This window comes from Eurypyga helias, unplaced genomic scaffold (genome assembly GCF_000690775.1).
Source record: "Eurypyga helias isolate BGI_N326 unplaced genomic scaffold, ASM69077v1 scaffold17406, whole genome shotgun sequence".
NCBI classification, from domain to species: domain Eukaryota; kingdom Metazoa; phylum Chordata; class Aves; order Eurypygiformes; family Eurypygidae; genus Eurypyga; species Eurypyga helias.
The window spans coordinates 9,387-35,297 of record NW_010254824.1 but is presented as its reverse complement, the minus strand read 5'-3'; the positions used below and the strand labels follow the sequence as shown (position 1 = coordinate 35,297).

The 25,911-nt window shown below is 41.2% G+C and overlaps 2 protein-coding genes across 3 annotated transcripts; one reads left to right on the top strand and one right to left on the bottom strand.

Moving 5' to 3' along the window:
• The first annotated feature begins 231 nt into the window (after positions 1-231).
• PLAC9 (placenta-specific 9) lies at positions 232-7,818 on the top strand. Its single transcript, XM_010153150.1, has 3 exons — positions 232-334; positions 6,619-6,719; positions 7,666-7,818. Exons 1-3 carry the CDS (start codon positions 232-234, stop codon positions 7,816-7,818), a joined length of 357 nt encoding a protein of 118 aa, XP_010151452.1.
• Positions 7,819-11,151: 3,333 nt separating this feature from the next.
• Positions 11,152-24,796, bottom strand: ANXA11 (annexin A11). 2 transcript variants are annotated; one of them, XM_010153148.1, is made up of 15 exons: positions 24,744-24,795; positions 23,394-23,506; positions 22,343-22,361; positions 21,640-22,001; positions 21,035-21,122; positions 20,532-20,626; positions 19,983-20,096; positions 18,810-18,900; positions 18,609-18,688; positions 18,440-18,496; positions 17,463-17,556; positions 16,647-16,742; positions 13,782-13,840; positions 13,052-13,174; positions 11,152-11,227 (listed from the first exon to the last, which is right to left on the bottom strand). In XM_010153148.1, exons 1-15 carry the CDS (start codon positions 24,793-24,795, stop codon positions 11,168-11,170), a joined length of 1,503 nt encoding a protein of 500 aa, XP_010151450.1. In that variant the 3' UTR covers positions 11,152-11,167. The 2 variants fall into 2 exon arrangements, with proteins under 2 accessions (XP_010151450.1, XP_010151451.1); XM_010153149.1 differs by lacking the exon at positions 22,343-22,361 and having other exon boundaries at positions 21,640-22,017; positions 24,744-24,796.
• Positions 24,797-25,911: the final 1,115 nt, after the last annotated feature.

Genomic DNA, 25,911 nt, shown 5'->3' with positions numbered 1-25,911 from the left:
TCCCAGCAGCAAGCACAAGAGGATATTCCCTGGCTCCTTGTTCAGAAGACCAGCATGCTAGAAACATATTCCAAGCCAACAGCTCCTGCACAGGAACTTTTTATTGTTATCCTCCTTCCTTTCAATGAAAACATACAAAAATAAAGTGCTTCTTACCATCAGAAACATGCTAACACAGCAGAAGAAGCAAAGTGGTTTTTCAAGTATTAATTTTGCTTCTGGCAGACCACCATGGCAAGGGCCCCAGATTTTGGTGTGCCTGCAAAAAAGAGTGCCCACTGGCAGCACGAACTATGCCTGGCCTTGTACACTCCCCCTCGGTTTCCACTGCTGGGTAAGCGAGAAATAGAGCTCCCTTGTGAAATGAGAATGACACGGAGCATGATAGCAAAAACCTCCTCCAAATGAAGTAGTTTTACAGAGAAACACAAGGCAGCCATCTCCTAGTCAGGAACAATATCCATCAAGTCCCGTTTCTGATCTTCCATGTTTCACAAGCACAAGTGAGGCACATTAGGACCAGAACACATCACAACATGGCATCTCACATGTAGGCTGACGGGACAGACGAGTCTGAGAAGTGAGAACTGGTAGGCCGATAGGCTGACCAACCTTCGGTAATGCAATACATGGCACAAGGCATGAGATTTCCTCTCTGGTCCTTCTCTTTCAGGGAAAAAAATAATTAAAATAGGTGAATCTTAGCTGATCTAGGATCTGAAATAATATTCATAATAGTATATTCTACACCTTGATATAGAGCATGAACCAGGTCTGCAAGTTTGGAACTTGACTTTTTGATATGGTTATTTAGTTTCTAAAATTAATATTAAATATAACTAATTTCACAAAAGAAACTTACTTCAGGATGTTTCCCTAATTATCAGAGGCTCATGAATCTTGGATACCAGAGAAATCCCTTGGATTTTGTTCCATGTTTGAAATCTTCCCAAGATGTGACATTCAGGTAGCAGAGGAAATGTATAGTGAATGTATAGACTGCAGATTAATTCCTAATCAGGCATTAAAAACCTTCAATGTATGTTTAAAATAATTTAGAGAAGATAACTGAAAACTAAATTTGATGCCTTTGAGAACAGCCCCCAAAATGAAATATGACTAACAGTCTTGTGTTAACATGGCCTCAGGTCTGACAGCACTAACACCAACAGTGTTGGTACCAGCTCAGGGCCAGAGCAATTGAACCTTTCCTGCATTCAGCTGCAAGGTAACTTCACTGGCCACTTCTGCAAAGCATGTAATTTCTCCAGCTAACTCTTCAGTTATATACACGGTTAAGCGCAGAGCAAGACTTCTCTTTAGACAAGGAATAACATCAGCAAGGATCAGCAGATCCTTTCAGAAGTCTGCTGCATTCTTCCCCAACTGGTTAGGGTGTTCACCATTTGAACCTGACACTCAAGGTCATGACCTTTTTCCTCTTAGAACGTAAATCCATTACTACCCCTTCATCTTCCCATTAAAAGCTATCTGGCCACTTTCTGCTATATGTTCCAGGAATAAAATGATGCTGCTAAACCTAAGGCAATGCAAAGAACACACTGCATAGTATATTTTCTTGAAGTTACACACATTCTCCTTTATTCCCTTGGTCTACCACGTGATTTCAAGCTTCCTTATGTGCCATCTGGTTCCTGTTTGAATCTCATTTATCTTTCATTGGGCTTGTAGCCTGCTTTGTTTTACCCTGCCCTCCCTACTGAGCACAACATGAACTCTCAGTTAACTTTCAAAACCACACTGGTCACAGAATGATGCAAAAGGAATTTTATAGACTTAAAGACCAATAGGGAACGTTATGGTCACTCAGACTGACCTTTTCCCTAACACAGACCAAAGAATCCAACCCAGCAATTTCTGTATCAAGCCTATAACTTCAGTTTGACCAGCAATCTTGAGGAAGGAGACTTATAAAGACCTATCCCATCTGTCTGATCACACACATCAGTTCTGGCAGATTTAGTAACAGCAGCAAATGGCAGTGAAGAGAGAGTTGCTCAGGTTTATTCTGATGCTTAACACCAGCGACTGCCTGGATGATTGAAACGAACCATTTAACAGCACCTGGATATACAGAATCCTGATGATCCTAGAAGGGGACTTCTTCAGGGAGTGTGTAGAAGCAACATCTTGGAGGTTTGGGGGAATATAACATAGGTACAGGAGGCAGAGGATGTTTAACTGAGAGGTATCTAAAAGTAAGGCCTGTACTCTTAACCTGTTTGCCAAGGTCATTTTAATTCTTACCTCACTGCTCTTTCTGTCCCCTGCTACAAGACCAAGGTTTGTACAGTCAGGCTGACCAAGATACACAGATCTTTGCCTTTATGATGCGACTTCCTTCAAACATTAAGCATATTCTTCCATTAAACATATCCTTATTAGCAACCAACTCAGAGATTCTGTATGTTCCTGCTCCATCTGCTGGTGTCTGACTGTGTCACAGCACAGGGCACTTAAAACCACCCAACTTTGTGGGCACCATCAACGGAGCAGAGAGAACTTAATCCGGGAAAAAAAGGCACGCGTCATTTTCTTATCTTGAAGAGTTTCGATTCTTGACGTAAAATAACCCCCTATATACCAAATAGAATGGACTTCAGGAATTGAAGTAAGCATCTCGCTTTCAGGAAGCATCAGGTGGGAACTTGCACATGGGAAATAAACTGAAAGGTAATATTCTCTCTGCCATATTGAAACATTACAACAAATATCTGCCTGAAGTAATCCATTGTTTCAAGTGAGATATTCATGACACTGAAATATGGCTCCTACACATGTGCTTAAGCTGTCAGAACTGGCAAATACATATTTTAAATATGTAATTCATACAGCATACAAAGAACAGTTTCCTTTCACAAGCTGTTAGCTTAAAAATTTACTGTCAGTTTCCTGCATTTATGCATGTGCTTTGACACACAGGCAAGTAAGAATTCTAATCTACATTTAAAAAATGTTTCTTCAGCAGCAAGAGAGCAAGTATGTGAAGTATGCCAGAAGGCCATTAGTCCCTTCCTTACATGGCTCGCAGCCTTACATTCTTCACTCCTTCACACCGTGACTGCTACTATTACATAAGGTAGGGATGCTGCTGGAGAGGGTCAGTGCCAAAGGCAGACTTCGTCACTGTCTTTCACCAACTGAAATACAAAGAAGGGCAGTGCTCGTAAGCAACACGTGATTCTCCTTGTGCACATGGAAATTACTGCTTTAGCTGGATTGTCTGACCACAGTGACCCAAATACGGGCCATATGTACAAGGGATCGGATGTGTCCTGTGAACAGCCCACCTCAGAGATACACACTGTGGGCTAAGAGCTAAAGCCAGACCACAAAATAAAAGTCAGGGGTTTTAGTGGTCAAGGCCTCAAGACAAGGCTCATAAAACAGAAGAAAACTACAATGACCAAAAATTCCTACAAAAACTACACGGGCTGCCCAGTAAGCAGCAGCAACCGCTTCCCTGAAGTACCCTGTTCTGGCACGGTGGGCAGGGACAATCACAAGTGCAGGAGCACCTCTGCTCTGGAGTGAGGGTCTCTAATCAGACAGACGTGCAGTTCCTGGCTGGGGGGTTTCTGCTGGGGCAGCCCTCAGCCAGCTCCTTACTGTGAGCTCTGGGAACTAGACACGCTCTGGTTTCTGCTAACCCTTACCATTCACTAGCAGCAGCAACCAGATGTTTCACAAGACACTTTGGCTTGTGCCATTTGTCAGATATTTTTAGGCACTGCACTAGCCTTGTGGTTCTGGGTAACATCAGACAGTCCTCCCAAACTGGGGCGAGATGCTTCCTCCCCCTCCAGTAAGCCCGTTGCAAAGCGGCAGCGTGTTCTAAGGGCTAGAAATCTGCCTCTCTCCGTGTCAGAGGAGAGGGACCAAGCACCCCAAGGAACTGAGCACTGGTGAGTCCTGCACTGCACCGCCACTCCTGTACCTAGTTCTCTCGACGTGCATGTGCACACAGAGTTCTGGAGTTCTGCAGTGCTTTTGTAACCTCGCCACAACGCTGGCTACACACACCTATCCAGGCACACTGTGCTTTGAACAAATGATGGTCCTCCACCACATCTAACCTCTGCACCTACGTACACCTGCTTAGAGCGGCTCTCAGCATCTCAGGTTTTTCACACAAAAGGGCTAAGCTAAAAAGGAACTATTAAAGCAACATTTCAGGTAAGACTTTATACCGTTTCTGCTTCAAAGAGTCACTTTGAGGATTTAAGGTCCAGTTGCAGGGAAAATTTGAAAGGACCCCCTGCACAGTGGCAACAGGCATGTCCACCAGGCTATGGGGCAGTTTGGAAAGGCCAGCGCATTTCTGGGTCAGTTTGGCCCACTTTGGGCAGGATGACAGCTGCTTCTGCTTCTCCTACAGCACAGTCCTGGGCTTTCTCTAATGTACCAGCATGATATAAGATGCACGTTCAGAGAAAGAGAAGTGGCCAACACTAATCTGAGGTAGCCAACATTAACTCTCTTGCATTTTCCATTTCTAGGGAATGGACAAAACTAAACAAGTCTGGCATGTAGATTACAGCTGGCCAAAAGCTCCTTTACCAACCACATGTAAGTGGTGCTGGCCTTCACCCAAGCCTTCCATCCAAACCTGTGATCCAGCCACCTACAGAGAGGTTAATGCAGTGAAAAATAACCTTCTGGGGGATCCTTAAATTTTTCCATTTGCATTTAGTCCACTTAATATCTGCTGCCTCTTTTTCACAGTTCATTTACAGTCAGATCTGGGAACGTACCCAGCAATCAACAACCAATCTGCAGTTACCTCACCACCGTACCTCCCTCTTGCCTTTGGTCCTCTCTCCCACACGATGGGTGGCAGTCAGCATACAGCTAAATTGGGCCATCAGGCTTGACACTGAGAGTTAGAAATACTGGCAAGGTGGACATTTTATTAATCTCTGACACTAAAATGGAGCTTAACTTATGTTTACCCTATTAATAGAAAACACGAGGTTTGTAGAGAAAGACTGGCCACTGCGTTGTAACCTTCGTTTCTGACACAGAATTTCAGTCTCTCCATATTATTCCAGCCATGATAGAAAAAACACGTTAATGAGCAAAAATTTTGCGAAGTAGCATGCTTCACTTGACTACTAAGTAGCAGTGACACCGACAGCAGCAACTAAAGGGAACAAAAAAGCAACGGCAAAGGAACTAGTGTTTTAAGTACCTGACGTATTTCAGCAGTGTTCTGTCAACAGGCATATTAATCCTTTGGGATTCTGTCCTACAGCACCACCTCCTGGTCAATGCACCAAAAAAAAAAAAATTAAAATCTTGTTACAACCAACCAGAAATTCTCTCAAGCTCTGCCAAACCCATGTCTAAATAATGTCACTCCCAGTACATCAGATCACATCTCAATATTCTCCTCCTCCCCACACTCCACCCTCCAATTTCAAGGATGTCGTTCAAAGTTGGAGTACATCTCTCATCCCACCAAACTGCAGTGGCTACAGTCCTTACCGATATGTGTTTGCCATCACCCAACACCTACACGCCACAAATCTTGGCAGAGACTTGTGATGAAGCACTGCAGCAGTTCCAAATAACTGCTCTTGCACAGTAGGGCTGAAGACAGAACTAGTTGCTCTTCTTATGTTTCTTGCTGTTCATTACAACACAGGCTGAGAGTTTCCTCTGTCCCTGATCCAAGATCAACAGAATGCGTAACTGCTGGTTTCTCGCTGCCATAGCTTCTCCAGGCCTCAAACAAGAACACGACCTGATTTTCATCAACATGGAGCAAGTTGTGTTATCACTTTGGTGGGGCTTAAAATACTCCACTCGGTTCTAGGCACACATATTAAAATCCAAAAGTTACTGAATGCTGCACAGAAGTTATGGAAAGGAAATTAGCTCCATTAAAGCACGGAACTGACCTTTTCATGGAGCAGAGCCAGCAGAATCAACGCTCAAAGAGCAAGAGCTCACGAGCCCGGAGAGGTACATACAGGTAACTGACAGGGATAAGCGACCTTGTATACAGCACCATCTACAAGTGACTTGGTCAACAAATGGCATCAGCTGTACACGTTCGTATTGTTTCCCTTCCCGCTGCAAAATCAGACTGTTACAGATGAGTTTCTGGCCCAGTGGAAACACCAGCTCATAGCCTTTTGTGTCACAAGGGGCCAAAGGTTGCTGTTCTTCAAACCTTTACCGTACCAGCTGCTTCGGAAGAAAGTATGAGAGGAACTGATCTGTAAGGCTGCTATTTCCAATGCTTAGGTTTTAGACCTGCAGAGGCAGAGTTATGGTCTATAAACTTACCCTGAACAGGTAGGAAAAAACAGATTGTGTAAAACAAGCACACACACAAACAAAACAAAAATATACTTCTGGCAAGAGAAAACACCTTGTTCCAGCCAACCCTGGCAGTGTGTACGAGAAGGAGACATTCACACACTGGGGTACAGCTGTAGTTATTAGGAGAGGTTCAATTTCTACCCGAGACTCCTACATTTAGTTTCATAAACAATGCTGTTCAGCATGCAAAACACCACTTCTGAAGTCAGAAAGGTAAGGACTGCTGTTAGAAAGCTCCTGCTAATTAACTGTGGCTGTTTCTTCCAGCTACTGCAGACCCTGTCAGTGTGTTACGTGGAGGTTTGGGAAGAGGAACCTGGTGTAATGACCATGACAAGATGCATGAACGCTTAGATATTATTGAAGAGGTAAGAGCTATTGTGCTGGCTCCTGGACCTCACCGGGCCTCTGCTCCATCCTTTTGATCAAAGAAAAAAGAATGATGTTTCTGTACACTGTCCTTTCTTCATATTACTCTGTTCAAGGTCTATTTTTTGCAGATGTCATGGTTTGTAACTACATATGAAGGCAGTATTACCACAAACATATATTCTTGATGATTTCCAAACAACTGATTAACCAATCACCAAATACCACATATCAACCGTTTCTACAATGTTTATAACCGTGCCTTTAATATAACAATCTCAGAACTGACACTTCTAAGGTTTCACATCTGCTCATGGCAAGATGTGAATCCCGCAGGTGACTCTAAGACTGATGGAGGAGCTCCTGCTCACTCCTGCAGACAGCCAAGAGCCAAATGAAACTGATGACTGGGATTTTAGGAAAGCTGCAAAGTTTTCATTTTTTTCCCTGGTGTCTTAAGCACTCACACTAGATACGCGTCCAGTGCTAAAAACTTCCAGCCGGGGAGCTGCCACAGGGCACGCCACTGGTTCTCAAACGGCAACTCTCCTGCTCCAGTTCCAGCCTTCCTCTTTCCAACCTCATCAGTTCCTCTCATCTTCCGTACAGATTCTTTTCTTGGATATCGTGCTGGCTCAGAACTGAGAGAGAATCAAAACCAAATTGATACAAAGCTCCATCCAAGCACTCAAACTGCGAGCGATTCTTTACGCAGAGGTGCTGTAATTTAACTCTTGCGACACAAAGTTTTATTTAATACTCGGTGCCACTAGAGGCCAGTGTAACACAAACAATACTTAAATCTGCAATGCGCAATACAAATCCAATTAGCTGCTAGCATTAGGGACATTACATTAGCACGCCTGCTAACACATTTGGTACAATTCCTTCCACCTGACCCTCTAACTATCCTCTCTCTCCATTTGTCTCCTCTGTTTTCATTAGAAGGTAATAAAAACAGTGGAGCATCTAGAATCAGAAGTCAAGTCACTCCTCAACATCATCAGTGAGACAACATCAAATATCCCCATCGCTCCAGGAACCCCACTTATAGACATTTTTGATGGTAAGTACCTAGTGGGCTATAACCTAAGTTGAAAATAGCATTGCACATGTTATTACCAAATACAGCAGCTTTTCTCCCCGTGAGATGTGAATTTCTTCATCCTATTCAGTGCAGCTAAGGCCTCAGCTGAAACACTGGGTCAGTTCTGAACAACAGACTTCAACAACCACTAAAGAGAAGGAGGTGGGGAACATCACCAATTAAACAAAACCTCAGCCAAGGAGCCACATACATGGGCTACACAGAAATGTTGAACTGGGGACCGTTAGTCTAAAGAATATCTAAGTAGCTCACCCGAATGAATCGGGCTGCCACAAAGATAAAGCTGTGTTTACTTTCCCATTGCAAAAGTGAACAAACCAGGAAATAATGCAGCAAGAAATGCTCCAGTAGAACACAATGCAAAGCTTTCTTACAAGGGCAGTGAAGGACAGAAATGGTATGACTGTAGTTTCCCCAGCACTGGAAATGTTGAACAAGGAATCATACCTTAGAACTGCAGGATGGACTAAGCAATCTCAAGATCTCTTTCAGTTTTAAGATCCTGTGATTCTTTAGTTTCATGTGTGACGAATGAAACAAAAGAGGGCAACAAAATACAAAAGAAAGTTATTGGAAGTATTACCATTTTGATACCTTAAATCCAATTTTGACATGCAAGCTCCTCACACAAAACATGCTCCTGGATAAACGTTTCTGGAATAAATTAAACCACAACAATAATTATTTGGATGAGACTACCTATCCTTCACTGCTTCTTATAAGGCTCTGTCCTCTTCAATCTCTGCCCAAATTGCAATAGTGCGTTTAACAAGGTGAGAGACACTCCTGGTGGAAAATGAATCTCTTGTGGAAAGCTATGGCCACCCACAGACATCTTTATGAAGCCAGTTTTGTCAGTGTTGGCTTTTTTAAGATAGCTATACATGGGTACGTACGTGTGCACACTGTAGTGCACTGACATGACAGCAGGTGGCTTGAAGCAGACAGCAGCAGAGCGTGCGCTGGCTTTTAGTTCTTGCAGTCGGCTGTATGGAGCTGGTCACCATGACCGATACGGCCGCACCAACCTTGTTATTCATTAGAACTCCCAGTTTTCTGTGAGGGGCAATTGATATGTAACAATTAAGTTACTCCCCTGCAACAATAATTTATTTAAAAAGAAAAGTATTCCAAGTAAAGTGTTACAGTGAATTTGAAATCGAAATCCTAAGTCAACCTCAGCATATTTGCAGCAAGTTTATCGTAAGCACTATACAGGTCGCCCAGAGAAGCTGTGGATGCCCCATCCCTGGCTGTCTTCAAGGCCAGGCTGGACGAGACTTGGAGCAACCTGGTCTAGTGGAAGGTGTCCCTGCCCATGGCAGTGTGGGTGGAACTAATCTTCATGGTCCCATCCAACCCAAACCATTGTGTGATCCTGTGATCCTGCTCAGATGGAGCTTGCAACAACTGCCAAATGGCTCAAGACCTGCTGACAGTACCTTGTTCTGTGATTTGGTGAATCAAAGGGACAATTCCCCACTTCCAAGTAGCAGGATTCATGTTTTAAACAATATTCATCCACAAAGATCTTACAACCAAAAATAATCACATCAACTCTTCTCTCCACAGACACCAGCTGAGCACGGCAAAGACAGGAGACAGCCGAATGTAACACTACGGTTGCCCGAAACAGTTGCACTTTTGTTCATTTAATAAGCTTGTTTTCCCAGAATTGGAGCAGGGATGAACAACCCTCAGCTGTAGTCTGCCTTCTGTGTTCCTGTGCTATATAATAAACAGGTATTTGCTTTTAGACACTACTTCAAAGCTTTACATTTTAAACCTTTGATCAAACCTGCATTTCAAATACAGCATTCTCCGTAAGAAAACAAGATCGGGGGGGTGCGGGACTAAAGCACAGCGAACACGCAAGCTTACTCCTTCCCTGGCAAAGAACTGAACTCTGTCTATCACTGTAAATCCATGAAGATGCACTTTCAGCTGCAATTGCCTCTCAAGATATGCTTCGATTGTCTGACACAAGTGAGGGAGGGAGCGGCCTGGCTCTGGCCCCAGTCACAGTACTGCCACTGACTGAAACGGGAGCCCTGTCTGCACATCCTAGTCAGACCAGGGCCTGGGTCAGGATCTGTCCTTTGGACACACAGCCACCTTATTCTTAACCTTTACGCTCTTCTCCCGTGCCATAGTGACAATGCAACACAATTCGTTCCAACATCCACAAGAACCAGCAACACAACTTTTTCTAGGAAAAAACTGCTGCCTGACCGTTAGGAGAGTGGAGAGAGCGAGCCTGCGTATGCGTGTGAAATAAGAGGGGTTTGCACACCCTTCACCAACAAGCAGTCTGTTTTCACTGACCTACCTCCAAACCTCTTCCCCACTTGGTATTTTTTTGTTCTTTCCATGTTTCTATTTTGAGAATGACAAGCTGAAGAGATGTCATCCACGCAAGCAGAGAATCAAAATTCAGCACTCCAAGAGTCAGACAAATTATGACACGCAAAATGAAAACACTGAGCAGTAACTGCAGATTATATATATCACGTACAGACAATTGCCCATCAACAGCACACAAGCCCCAAACTCTTGTCAACACCACAATTTCTGAACAATTCCGTGGATTAGTGGAAAAACTAAACTACATAAACTGAGTCATCACTCACACATAAATCAGCGTGAACAGCAAAACACATAGTCTGTGAAGAGTTACAAGATAGACAGCTTTAATTTCATAATCTTGTCTTACATACATATTTTTAAGGCACAATCCAAAACCTTAAAACATTAACCATAGAATCTTTACTACCCCCTTGTGACAGCTGCCCTAGCGAGAATGAAATGTTGAACGCATCTTCCTTAAAAAACAGTCAAGGAAAGAAAACAGAACTTGACAAAACTTCTTTCAATCACTCCTGACTAGACACAAAAACTCAAGGCTGTTCTCTCCACGTATCAGGGAGGAGGCTAGCATGAATCCAACGCTGCATACAATATATATAAAATCTGCATTAAAATGGCACATAATGTTTATACAAAAGAAAAACTTCAATCATACAGCTGTAATTTTTGTTCCACAGAACAAACATATTAGTTCAGCATAACATAAGCAGAAAAGAAATAATGACCTGTCATTCATGGATTGCTGAGAGTACTATACAGAATCCTGGGCAGATGGCACATAAGCTTGATATTCTTTTTTTTGGGCATTTATTACCTACTATTTCTGAACTGAAGATATATGCGATATTATCTTTTATAATGTAATCGCTTTAGGAGCATTACATGTTTACTTTTGGAGGAAAAAAAAAAAAAGATGCTTTAAAGCAAAACCTTGCAAATAGCAGCTCTTTTCTTAGAAGATCAATGCTCCATTTAGTCATTTCCACCACACAACTTGAGTAGGATTTTCCGGTAGTCTCCTGAAGTATCCCCCTGGAAAGAAATGCAGAAAAAGAAAAGTTGAAGACTTGTGCTTTGAAATACAGGAAAAAAGTGTAAGCATCCTAAACTCAATATTAGCGATCAAAAGAGATGAAAATCAGGGCTTAAAGAAAGCAGATGTTAGCCCCTGTAAAAAAAAAAAAATTACAAAGCCTGCTAATTAGAAATCACCCCAACACAAATACAGAGTAAGATCTGCTCCTTCCATAACCAGAACCAAAAGTGTCCATAGAGAATATACTTCCTTAGCAAACTGAATCCGGTATAGGGGTCCAGCTGCTTACCTGTGAACAGTTCAATTAAAAAAAAAAATGTCACTGAAAAGCTGTCTTCCACAACAGGTATGAAAATGTGGAAGAACTAATACAGGAGTCCTTTTCCTTGCAGTCAATGTGGATATTTTTCCAGGGGCATCGAGTGAAAGTTTACTCTTTATTATGTTCAAACATTAAAAACAATGCCCTGATACCAAAAGACCTAAGGGTTTTTTTCTCCACAATTAGAGAACACCTCGTTCATGTGGTGGGCAGTGAAAGTCACAATCATAAAAGGCCCTGCTAGCCGAGTTTGGCCTGGTGCTCTTGTGAGTAAGAAGTGTTCCCTGGGAGCTGCTCTTCAACTAGTTTTGGTTGGTGAGGCTTGCCAAACCTTTTCACCGAACAGTTTTCAGTTACCGTATTTATCTCATCCGTCATCTTCAGGTATGACTGAAAAGCGATTTGTCCAGATCACAATCACTACAATCACGACAAAGACACTTCAAAGATCACGATAAATCCTGTGCATGTGTAAAGCACAATTCACAAAACATAAAACATTCCTGTTCATATATGCACTGAAAGGAAAAAAACAGCTGTCCACTTACTTTCCAGGGATGTTTTGGGCGCTACTTTTACAGAAATAAGTAGTAGTTTACATACACAGAACTGTGCATATGCACACCCCTCATTTACTGAAACCAAATTCTGACTACGTTTAGCCCATTAAATGGGTAGGGCTTGGTCCTGTTTCTGAATGGTAAGATTATTTTAATGCCAGATAAAAAGAGAAGAAGAAAAGAGAGACGTACAACAGCTTATCCACTAAAGCCTCACTGTTTATTTACTCACAAATTTGCAGTTACAGGGCATGCAACTACTATCCTTCACTACCTTTGCAGGATTCCTTCCTACCACCACCAAGTTCAGTCCCTCAGTGTCAACAGCAGGAGGAATAAAGAGGGGCTTAATGGACTTGGCACCTTCATTACAAGGTAAATGAAAGGGGCACCACTCACTCTCCTCCCCTTGGCCAGGCACCTCTTGACTGTTGCTACAGCTGTGAATAGTAGTTGTAGGGTGGATCAGCTGCTGAAGAATCTGAGGTTTAGTCTATTTGCAAAATCTTCGACTTCCAAGAGAAAGAGGGGGCTATCTTTTAAAAGCGTATTAGGAGCTTTACACTCTTGCAACACACACAAGGCAGAGCATCATCAACCATTGTTACTGGAGGATTAAGCAGTTACTCCAAGATCATATACAGAGATTGGGACGGAGAGCAGACTTAAAACGCAGCCTCTGAAACCCCTCTAGACCAATGTTCCTTTCCTTCCTTGTCTGTTGGTTTCCTTTCCATCTCTAGCTCATCTAGCCCTCACACAAACCCAAGTGCTGCCTGTTCCCTGGCGCTTCAGCCTCAGCTCTCCTGACAAACGCAGCAAAGCAAGCACAGCCAGCTACACACAGAGCAGTTAATAGCTGTTCAGCCTAAGGACCGGACCCAGGTTCCATTAGCAGAAAGGATGTCATGGCAGGGAAGAAAATCTCCAAGTCTTACAGTGATATCTGCGTAGAGGGATCTGCCGTACATCCGCTTGTATTCTGCACGTATGTCCAGCAGGTCAACCTCGCTGCGAGACACCATGATTCGGATTAGAGTCCTGTCTTTTGTTCCCGCTCCCTGAAACAAAGAGTACAACAAAATAATGTAATAATAATGTGTGGAAATGCTGGATGATAGAGTACTAGTAAATGAAATAAAATGAAATACATCAGCACTCCACAAACTGCCATTTACTAGCATAATCCCATTGACGTCGATAAGCTTGAACAGAATTTGGCTTATCACGCTTCAATAAATTAAAGGTACTGGTAGGACACTGATGGTCACTTCTCTGCATAAGAACACTTAGAAATAAAAAGGAGGGATGTCAGAGGGACCGGGGGTCAGGAAAGGTCAGTGAGTTTAATTTTATTTATTATGTATTTCAGCTACACCTCCCTGCTTAAGAGATCAAGTTCAATGAGTCTTAAGCATATTTGTGTTTTACCAAGTGATGACTGACTTTCTTTAAAGTATGGTTGTATGCATTTCTTTGCTAAGTGGGTCAAATTAGCTGGATTTTTCCAACCTTTCACAATAATGACTGCATCTTGTTAGTCATCTGCCCACTGAAAAACATAATACCTTCAGCTGAACTATTCATTCCAATGAGCTGTGCAAGCATTTAAAAAAAAAAAAAAAAACAAACACTAGAAAGTTTATGTATCTTGTCACGGGCACCTACCTTCATAGCTTTCTGTAATCTCTCTGCAAAAAAAGCTGGTGTGTTCTTGAGGCACTTAACTGCAAAAAGGAACAGCATTTCAGAGATCAGGTATTCCTCCTCAATCAGAAATCAGTCACTTCTTGAGCTTACCCTAGATAGTCACATGCTTTAATTTTACATAAACATAGGCTTGATACAATGCAGCTTCCACTCCTTCAATTAGTCACTGAAATGATTTTTTTAATCCAAACAGCAGCTGCAATAAAGTTAAAGAACCTATTATGCTTCTTGGCTCACAGCAAACACTTCCATCACTAGAAACCATCTAGCATGAAGCAGTCGAGATGAATCTTTGAAGTCTAATGACCAGATTCTTGCTTATGAAGGGAAAAGAGGGGATGAGGAGGGGACAGAAGACTGGAAGGAACACACAGTTAGTGGTGCTCCTGGCTTTTTCCTAGTTTTAAGAATTTTTAGGCCATGCATCTGCAAGGTATGACAAATTCAAACCCTGCCCTAATACAAGTTGGGAAGCCACTTAGAAACCTCACCCTGATTTTAAAGTTAGTTTTACCTTTTAGGTTTTTTTAGCCACAAAGTTCATCAGGACTCCTGAAAAATTTCTGACATGCTCATTTAGTAATGACCGGATTTTACATTCAAATAGAACAGTTCATTAGAAATCTGAAAGAGCAAAATCTAAATCAAATTAATGTCATGTTAATCAGGACAACGAAAGAATCCTCTATCACACATGAGAATTATAATCTATATATCGATCCTATGTTGGTTACAAGTAACGATCATGCAATCAGTGGCAAACTACACAGAAAAAAAACCACACCTAACTTGTATTTTATAGCACAACAAGGTATCAAAGGCAATCATGTAAAATCAATGCCGAATAAAAGGGGGAAACCTAAATACGTATTTCTCAGAAATACACATTCTATATAGGAAAAACTACTTTTCTGAATAGGAAAATGTAGATGAGAGAGAGCAGTTCACCACACACAACTGTCAATGATACGTATAATACAATTAAAAAATGAATGACAAATGAAATGCATGTTTCTTTATCACTGTACTGAGCTAAACCAACACACTTGTACTTTAAAATGTTTGAAGATGTTATTGTAAGTTACCAGTTGCACAATCCAGAAAGCTTTAAAGAAAGCAAAATTAAATATTTTCAATTAGAAAACCTTTTTCCTGAAAAGAAGGTTCACAGAACAAATGATGCTAACATCACTGACTGATATATATGTGCGTATATACAGATACACACACATAGAAATTAAAAAACCCAAACCAAAATCTATTCAATAAAGGAGTTACTCAGTGAATATTAAAGACAATTCTTGCTCAAAAGGCTACTGACTTGTTTGCAAGCTACAGCCCCATTTCTGAATCTGTACCTACATGAAGTCCTTTCAAGGAACTGCAAGGCTCTATGAAGTCAAAGGACCTCCAAACTCTGAATACAGTTCCTTGAACTACATGATCTTTTCCCACAAACACTGCAAAATATTTCTTTTCCCTAAGTCTGGTTTCTAACAGTACTTTCTGAGGTGACAAATTCCTAATCCCAGAAAAGGCCTGCAAATGCATCCCACCGACAAAGCAGGACTCAGTCTGGGACATTAAAAGGACACTACAGTGACAGCTTAGCCAAGCAGAGTCAGACCAACAGTTACATAGTTCACATATGCACAAGACAGGAGTGAAAAAATGAGGCTTTTAAAATTCATTTCCATTTGCAAGATTTTGTTTGACACATCCATGAAAAAAACCTGTTGCAGTTGAGCCAAATGGCCTCTCTCACCTTGTTTCTAAAGGGACATTAAAAGGACACTACAGTGACAGCTTAGCCAAGCAGAGTCAGACCAACAGTTACATAGTTCACATATGCACAAGACAGGAGTGAAAAAATGAGGCTTTTAAAATTCATTTCCATTTGCAAGATTTTGTTTGACACATCCATGAAAAAAACCTGTTGCAGTTGAGCCAAATGGCCTCTCTCACCTTGTTTCTAAATGATGCAAAGTATTCCTATTTATTTTTTGATTGTTTTTTTTTTTTTCTTGGTTACATCACTTTTCTAGTCCTTACCATAATGAAAACCAAAGAATAACCCTTTTAAAGTAGTAGCTCTAGATACCATACCACTGTAAAATCACAGTAATAAACAGAAAAAGAAATGGAGATGTAAGGAGCAACCTTGTCTTAAGAGATGAGAGACAAAAGATGAGACAGAGGTCCAAAATTTTATCTAGCATAAAACATTCCAAAAAACCTACTGCACAAAATCTTGAGGCCTTGTCCCAGCCTCATGGAAATTAATGACTACCTTCCGAGGGACAACAGCAGACTTGAGGTAAGAGTCTTTACTCTTCAGAAGGACTGCAGGCACTTAAAACCAAAGATTTAACAAAGCTGTAACCACAGGATACGTGGAAAAATAACCCCTTTGCAATCAAACATAAGCTTTATTTCTACTAAAAAGATGTAGAGGGTAACTAATTAGAGGATTAATGCCTATAGTTTGATTTCCAACGCTGTGCCAAATACACTCACTGACTCAGCTTTGGTACAAACCCTCATCGCTTCTTAAAACAATGCCAAGTAGAGTTACTAATTTTCTCCCCACTTGAACATGTGAAATCTAAATTCTGCAGCTGCCTGAAGCAAAAGCTTCAACTGTCATTTTGAGGTGAATTAAGTGCTGTTTTACTAACCACGAGTGACTTCACAGAAAGCTCAGCATAAAAAGCAGAAAACTGGAATTATTACTAAGAACATGCTTAGCTGGAGTCACAGATGCCACCATCTCAGCCAGCTGTAATGGAATACCAGGAATGAACTTGCTAAGATGACACGTACCTACAGCCAGCATGCCCTTTTCCAGGTCTCCAGACATTTCCCGACATATGCTTTTCTCAATGTCTCGGTTACACATCCTCTGGTACTCGCTGAAGACTGTTAATGGGAGAGAAGGATTTCAGGAGTCAGCCTCACAAAAAGAGGTGGCACTGGTGAATGCTGGATGGCTTCATTTCAACTGCACTCCTCAGCTTCCTATTACCGTACACTTACACAAGTTTTAACGTCTCAAAGACTAATGCTGCCAACCATATTGTTCCATTTACATGTCACTAAGCTCCTTCTATCATCTTCAGTTCTGTCGTTATTTTTAAAGGGCTACACAGTGAGTGAAAATTCTTCTAGGAAAGCTTTGGGTGTCAATGACATTAAGAAGATAACTTTTAGGTTCTCACACAAACAGCAACCCTTTCCTCCCCATATAAGTGCCTCAACATGTAGCACATTTCAAAAGTTCTATGTAGTTACTAAAACATTTCCACCACTATACACTGATGACCTCATCACTAGCAAGTAAAAGGGGAAGGCAAGATTGCAAGTGTCTTATGCACACACAAGCAGGCAAAATTGAAACAATCCAGTTTTTCAATTCTTTTATCAGAGAAACCTTTGATTACAACCTCTACCTGTGCTGATATTTAAGACAGAAGATCATAACGCACAGCTCTTGTGTACCCCCTCCTTCAGCAGAATTCACCCTGGTTTTCATAGAGGTCCCATTACACGTATTTTAAAGACAGGGCCAGAGCGCTGTTGCACAATTTATCATTAAACACAACAGACTCGAGTTACTGTTTATGCAGTGAACACCCTTACCTGCTCTGAGGTGGGCCCTGCTTCTTGTGCACAGAATGGCATTGAATTTGGATTCATCGGTTCCGAGGCGGTTCTCTCCAGCTGCATATAGCTCCTGAATACAGAAGGGAATTCACACTTCATTACTCAGATAATCTGCTTCCTTACATCCTCCACTCCTTTTACACTTATTTCTTACTCTACGTACTGCTGGAAAACAGGAGCTAGCAATAAGTAGAAACTAGTTCTAACCTTCCTACAATATGCTATGCTTGAAGTCTTCCTAGCTTACTGATGCATAACTGCTCTAACACAAGAGCTCCAGATCACTAAAGGGGGGAAACTGTTTAAACAGTAGCTGAAAACTGTTCTTCCTAACACGGCTCACGTCAACCTTTTTTTAGTATGCCTCTAGGTACATTCTGGGATGTTCTTGTCTTCACACTAAGGCGTACTATGTAGAAAGCTAGTTACATTGCTATTTATATGACAGCAATGTGCTGAAACAATCCAGGAGTTTTTGCTTGCTATATGGTGAAATGAAACACAAAAAAACCACAGGGCAAGAGGTGCTACATCAAACTGCCTTATTTGCTGAAAAAAATCCAGAGTTCCTTAAATAACAGGCAAAAGCTAATGCAGGTGTTGAATATATTAGAATTTAATCCACACACCTATCACCTCAAGTCTCTGCACCATCCCCTTAATAAACAACACAATGGAGTCACCCAACACCTGGAAAAGCCACAGAGCTGACAGAAGGAGAGAGAAAAAATATCCTATGGACTCTATTTCCAAGAGCTTTATCATCGTAATGGATCTACATGGCTCTAACGCTCTGTTGAGGCTCTTCACATCACTTCCATCCACTGCGATATAAGCACTACATCAGGAGAAGGCACAAGGTGTCCAAAATTAAGATGAAGCAAAAAACACACAGTCAGATTTCCGTGTACTGAGTTAACTATACTTAGAAATTATGAAGAATTTCTACTGACCTGCACATCTTTTTGAACAACAGACATGTCCACAGTTGTACTTTCATCTCTGTTTCCCTGAAAGAATTTGAAGATACAAAAGTGTTACTGAGGGGCTTTTTAAAAAGAAAAACAAGCTTTACAAACACACACAAAACCCCCAAACTCCAAAATCCCAGTATGCAAGTACCTGAGAAAGTGAAATTAAAAGCCTCTGAAAGTGTCCAGATGTGTCACTTTTTATTGCTTCCTCCAGAGTTTTCTTAAATTCTGGAAGAGAGACACAGTCATGAATCATCATACATCCCTGTTTATTTCCTAAATTCATATTGTCAGTTGGTGATTAAGGAAGAAAACAAAGAAATTTTGATGAAACTGTAACAAATCTAACCTGCTTTATAGACCCTGTTGAGCTCCTGAATATGCTCATTACTGCGAGAAGCTAAGATTTCAATGAGACAATTTTCATCTGTGCCAACACCCTAAAACAAAGCATAAGGAGAAAACATACTCTTCAGACTCTCATCTTACTTCTACAACCCAGTATAAAAGAAATGTAATAAATTATACAACAAAACACAATTCAGACTATAATCTTGTTATAGAAGTCAAAGCAAGTAGTTTAAATGAAACAACGTTTCTGAGACACAGATACATATTAAAGATACAAAAAGATACTTAATTATGAAAACAGAATTCCATTTTAAAATATATCATCCTTCCCACCAGATTTTAGATATTTTTAGAATCAATTTTTTTTTTTTCCACCAAAGATGAATTTGTTAATTCTAATAGGCAAGCTTCACTAACTAATAGATAGCAGTTAAAATTACAAAACAGCTAGTATTATTTCATCCTCTTAGCTACTTAGAACTGTGGCCAAAGAACACAAATATAAGTATAGACTCAGTAATGGAAATATTTATTTCACCTTCATTTAAATATTATCTTGACATACAAATGTTTGACATGTTTTTGTTTTAAAAACCTAAGTGTTTGTAAGTGTCACTGCTTTAAAGAGAAAGTACACGATACTTCCATAATATTTTAGAAAAGGTTCAGAATGGGCCAGCAAAATGCACTTTTGAGGTGGGGGGAAAGATAAAAAGAAGGCACACCCTGCCCAAAATCTTTATGAACCTAGTTTTCTGAACTGTCACTGGAAACTCTAACTTGAGAGGTTTTATCATCAGTTCCATCACAGCTCAAAGCAAAAACCTAGAAACAAAGGTGCCCCACGCAGTAGCAGGCTTAGTAGAGAGCTGCCTCAGTGGCTTACTTAAATGAACTGAAGAGTGGTAGAATGCAGTTGCTGACTTTTTTGTGTATTTATTCATTAATATATTCTTGTTACAACAAAAACCTATTAAATAGTCTTTACCTTTAACTTGTGGGAATAACATTTCACAATTTTACTGCCATATAATTCCAAGAAAATGGATACAGATCAGCCAGTTGAATAACTGGATGGAGAGGAAGGAATGCAAGTTCAAGCTTTTAAATGACTACTAAAAGTTTTATCGGCTCAAATATTTCCTCTATAAATTTTATCTCCTACACAAACCTTTATAGCTTCCTTGATTTCATAAGCATCAAACATGACAGGTGTCTTCATCATTGCTAAGATTGTCCTCTCAAAGTTACCTGATAGCTCAGACTTGAGATCCTTGATCAAATCCTAGTGAGAAGTAAAAACAAGGAACAAATGCATATAGATCAAAATTGACAAATGTAAGCACCAAAATTGTGGAGTTAGAATTCTTTATGCATAAGCATCAATAATATATCTTCAAAGTAAAGCTATTCCACTTAACAACACTAAACCCAGCACAATGTCACATGTACATCTAGGTAATTAAGCCCCAACTAAATAGACTGCACAGCCCAAAGAGTCAAAGTAACCATTTAGCAGAGTAACTGCTTTATATGTGTCATCTGAAACACTGCATGAAAAAGTCGAGTGGGTAAAGGCAGAACCCTAGCCAGGCTATGATTTGTGAACCATCCTCCCCTTGAGCAACTTCCCATCTTTTTTCCAAACACTGTCTTCTGACTCCAGTGAAGGAATGAAGACTCTTATTTCTTCTCCCTTCTGTTCTCGTCAACTATTTACCTTTCCGTAAGCGGTTTTGAAGGACAGGATGATCTGCTGCCGCTGCTTGTTTGAACGACTTCCAAGACAATCGATAATAGCCTGCTCATCGGTTCCTGCATGTGCACACAGACACCACAGAGTGAGCATGCACGTCAGGTCAGCTTTCCATTTCCTTTTGATCCTCTCCCTTCCAAACCCAACCAAAGGACACATATGCTTTTAATTAATATGCAGTATCTCCTCTTGTATACAACCACAGAGCTTCAAGCTCTATTTACAGTCACAAACACAATAAATATTAAAAAAAAAAAAAACCACCCCAAAAATAAACTCCAAACCCAAATACCAATGTCATGATGTTGTTTAGGCCTACATGAACTTCCAATAATTCTTCTGATAACCAAGGATAACCACAAGCGAACTAGCCTTATTAGTACACACATAACAATGGAGAAAGATCAGTGCTGAATCCAAGCTGCAATTCTACTTTTAACTGGAGTGTAAATCCACAGACTGCTCACCAAATCCCTTCATGGCTTTCCTTAAGACTTCTGCATCCTTCAGAGGATTAAATCCCGCGGCATCGGTGATTGTGCCTCGGTTTCCATGCTAAAATCAGACCAGGTTAAGCTGCATTTTAGAATTAATCTGTAAAAGACTCTGTTTTACTACTCAGGAAAGATACCACTGTTACTAGTCTTCTTTTTCATTGGTAAAGAAACAAGCAATTCAAAAAAAACCACCCTAAACAATTTGTTAATTTCTATACCCAAATATTGAGAAAATTCAAGGTTAAGAAGGTTTACTGATACTACCTCTGCTGTCCAAGTAATTAAGATTCGATGAAACTGTATACACAACTGGCAGTATTTTGTTAAGCTAGGAAAGACCAATTTAATTAATTTGAATTCACATCAAATCTTTCTTCTTGGGTAATGTGGTAAGGTAGCATTTACTTCAAGTCGTATGAGCCTATATTGCTTGCATTTGGATCTTTCTTTAGTCAAACTTCTTTTCTTGACTTCCCTCTCAATTTTAGGGTCAGTTTACTCTCATATACACAAGGAAAATGTAAACAAACATATACACGGTCACATATTGAAACAAAAGCACTGAATGCTCTTACTGTTACAGGAGAGATCGTAGGCCCCGTAGTTCCTGGGTATGAGGGCATAGAAGGATTCACAGCTGGGCCTGGTGGATAATTTGGCATGGGCTGCTGCCCTGGGTAAGTAGCTGGTGGTTGTCCTGGATAGGTCACAGGCTGCTGACCAGGCGGTGGTGTGGGCTGGCCTGGCACAGCACCACCCGGGTATCCTGGGTAAGCTGGCTTTCCTGATGGTGGATTTCCCGCAGGTGGAGGATACCCTCCGTAAGAGGGCTGTTGTCCTGACGGAGGCTGGCCAAAGCTACCTGCCGGGACTGGGGGATAGCCCCCAGGTGTTGAAGGATACATGCCTTGTGGTACATTTGTCCCTCCAAAGGTCCCTGCCAGGTTGGATGCCTGCGATGACAACCAATAAAGCAAGAGATGGGAAGGTGTACAAACAGCTGAGTTTCAGTAACATGCTTGATACAGTGCAAACTCCCTCCCCACCACCACAGACAGGTAGCTCTGCACCCACAAACGAACTTGGTAATAATCATGTCTTACTAGGAAGCAAGACAAGGGAAGAACTGTACTCAAGCGCCTTGCTCTACCGTCATCAGCAGCTGCCGTACATGAAGAAGCAGAGCCAACAGACACACACTTGCCACTGTCTCCAGCATCGCTCACACAGAAGAGTGCCAACAGCCACACACCTCTTATTCTAAACCCTTAGGCCAACTAATCCCAGCAACAGGAAACTATGCTTATCCCTTCCCTGCCCACGGATGCCTTACACGAGCGCAGCATCATCTGAGCGCAGGGATTTACCATGAGCAGCCTCTGGCTGTTTTATGATGCACTAGATGCATTAGTAGCTGACAACGAGCCAAGGGTCCTGGACTACATTTGAAAAGACATCTGCAGAAACTGCCACAAAGATGCTCCACATGCGATATCATCTTCGACGTGACACGCTCTGACCCTCTTCCACAGAGGGACTAACGTGTGATGACTGCAGTGTTCCCCGAAGGTGGTTACTGTGGATATTGCTATGTGCACCCTAGTTAGTTTGTTGCTCATTTTGCCTGCTGGCTGCCAAATCACTTCACTGAATCATTGCTTCAGAAAGGCATCTGTAATGCAAATGTCTTCCTACAAACTGTGCATTCGTTACGCAGCGTTAACAGATTTCTGAAGACTGAGTTGTCAGAAGTGTCACTCACTTCTACTCTATGCAAAAAATAAAAAGTCACATTGGAAACGCCTACCATTTTCTTCAGACAACGTAAAAGGTTGTTACTGTCAATCTGTTAAACATCAGTGCTTCAAAGAGTCAGCTGACCCCATATTCTCTGCAGGCATGAGTCACTGATACCTCAGATTGCACGGCCTTGTTCCTTATTCAGACTGGCCAAAACCCAGGTAACAGGCGAATAGGTTATAGGACTGTGTTTGAAAACGTGACCATATTAGCAGTGGACACTCAGTGTTAATAGTCTGTTTCCCTATTCCTCCACATGGCAAACGCCCAAGTTATATTACTTTTACGCCCATGACTTTTGAAGTTAGGCTCTGGAATCAACATTTAACCAGTGGTCTGCTTTTCTAAAATAAAGAATAGCTTGCAGTAACCGTTTTCTGCAACAGATGATAATGAATGGTCCACACCTAAACAGACTAGACATAAAGGCAGAGAACTCAAGCAATAAACTTTTCAGTGGCAATGCCAGCAACACACTTTTGCACTTTAGGAAGTCACAGTAAAACAAATTCAATGAAAGCAAACTCACCATTCCAGCCATGTAGTTGGGATTGAACTGACTGGCATAGCCAGCCACGTTTTCTAGACCAATTGGAGGTGGATTTGAAGGTGGATAGGCAGCACCACCCCAAGGATTGCTACCTGAAATCAAACACAGATGTGCTGGAACAAGAAACTACACCTTTTAGAACTTATTCCTTACTACATACATTTCTAATGTAATGTCTGTTCAACACTAGCGGTTTGGGAGAAGGAAAATCAACCGAAGAGGTGCAAGGCAGCACTGCAATTATTAAATAAAGACAAGCCTCACTGGGTACTTCTAATCACGTTAGTTCTTGTTGAATCCGTAAGTTTTCATTTAAAACAAGTCTAAACATATGTGAAGGTTAACACCCAAAAGTTAATACTGTGAACACTGTATTTTGACCAGAGAGTAGTTACTCTTAAACTACAAAGTTGCTAGGGTATTCCAATAGGAAGATATTATTAATTCCTCTCAGGCTGCTATTTTGAGAGATGCCTACAGAGCATGACACAGTACATTCACAGCTACCCAAGTCACAGAACTTGGCTGCACACAGCAGTACAGTCTTGTCTGCAGAGCAGTCTAACTGAGCCAGAATATTCTGCTGAGAAACAGGATTTATCCTCCCAGCCTAGTCTGGCTTCTCACTGTACATTGCTTCCTCTTCCTGAGTTAGCTTGTCTAAGCCCACATTTCACCATACCCAGATGACTCCAGTCCTTTCTTTCTGCCAACAATACTAACAACTCTAATTACCAACAACTATAAAGCTCACCCTGACACTATTCACATATTTCATCAGCTTTATATTATTATAATCTACATCCTTTTTAACAGCCCTCTCCCTTCCATATACAACCATCTGTCCAAGAACCCTGAATTAGGGATAATGTCATAATTAAAGCTTTCATTTTTTGCAGGAATTGTGTGAGTGATTTCTTAGAAGTGAAGTTCTTTTTGCACTTCCTAAAGTGCAAAAGAAAGAGTGATTTGTTTTAAATTGTGTGAGTGATTTCTCCCCATACTTATTTTTCTCACCAGCTATCTTCAAGACTAAGTACTGACAGGACAGTTTCTTGACATCTATTGATTTTGGTCAAATTATGACCATCTAGTGCTGTGTGCTTCATCTGAGATGAATAAAATGGACCTTGTATGAGCACATGGTAGAGCACTCATGTTATATAAATCAGAATCCCCAGCCATATAAAGTAGGACGTAACAAGAGAGCACAGAAGCTTCAGTGAGTCAAGCAAACCCCCTGCAGTCTTATTCTTCATCCATGCCACCTTCCCACTCCAGACAGGACCACCACTGCCATTTAGTATCCGCTTCACCTCAACAACTTACCTGGGGCTGCTGGTGGATATCCACCCGCTGGGGGATAGCCAGGGTAACTCATTGCAAAGATCTGGAAAAGTATGTGGGATATGGTTATTTTCTGTAATGCTTCACTAATTCCACTACATAAAATTAACAGGTAACATGTTTGCAGTCGTCAGTGTGCTGGGTTCAGCCAGGAAAGAGTTAAATCTCTTTACTGTGGCTGCTAGAAAGCTGTGTTCCTGGATGCAGGGAGCAGCACTGATAAGTTCTTAGCTGGCACTGAGGAGTGCCTGTACCAGTTTCAAGGTCTTTTCTCCGCAGCTTGTGAGAGCGGCTTCGTGGTATTTTGCTAGCCCGAGTTAAACCACGACAGTCCATTACCAAAAATTTGGACATAAACTGCATGAGTCACACAGGCTTGTCCCGGGAAACCTCTTCCCTTCTCCTTTCTGCTGGACCAATAAACATGTTCAGATATCTAAGCAGTTGTAGTGTCACTTCTCAGACTACTTTTCTTATTCGTTTCAGTTGCTACTTTCTGCTCACGTTGTCTATTACTTTGTTAAGGATGTATTACTTGAAAATGCTTACTTTATTGAGCTATTAAAGTCGCCAGAAGTCTGCAACCTATACAGAACAGCCTTATTAATCAAGAGTAGAAAATCATCTGACAAACCAGCCACATCTTCGAGTGAGTAATTGTATGAGAAGCGTTAGAAGGCATTTAAATGCGAAGGTCTGCACAAGTGCAAGGTCAGAGTACGAAGCAGAAGGGATACACTTCATGCTTCAGCACTGCCATAAAATATGGTTTACTGAAAGGATAAGATCACTAGAACAAATTGGATCTCTCAAAGCTGACAGTGCCTCTGTCAGCACAGGAGTGCGCAAAGTCATTAGCTGTCCAAAACAGACGTGGAGGTCAAAAGGGAAGGTCAGCTGAATGAAGGACAAACCAAAAACTGGTTTCCAGAATCCAGAAATTCTTATTTTAAACAGAACAACTATCAGTAAGAATGGTAAAAGTAACTCAAGGAGCTGGTTACAGATGAAGAAAAGATCCACAATCAGTCTTAACTTTTTCAAGTTTATTTCTAGTGGCATTTCCATGCCTATTTTTAAACTGCTGTGCAAAAAATCCTTTTTTTGCTGTGCAGCATCCCTTTCCTCTCCCTTCCCCCCCCCCCCACAA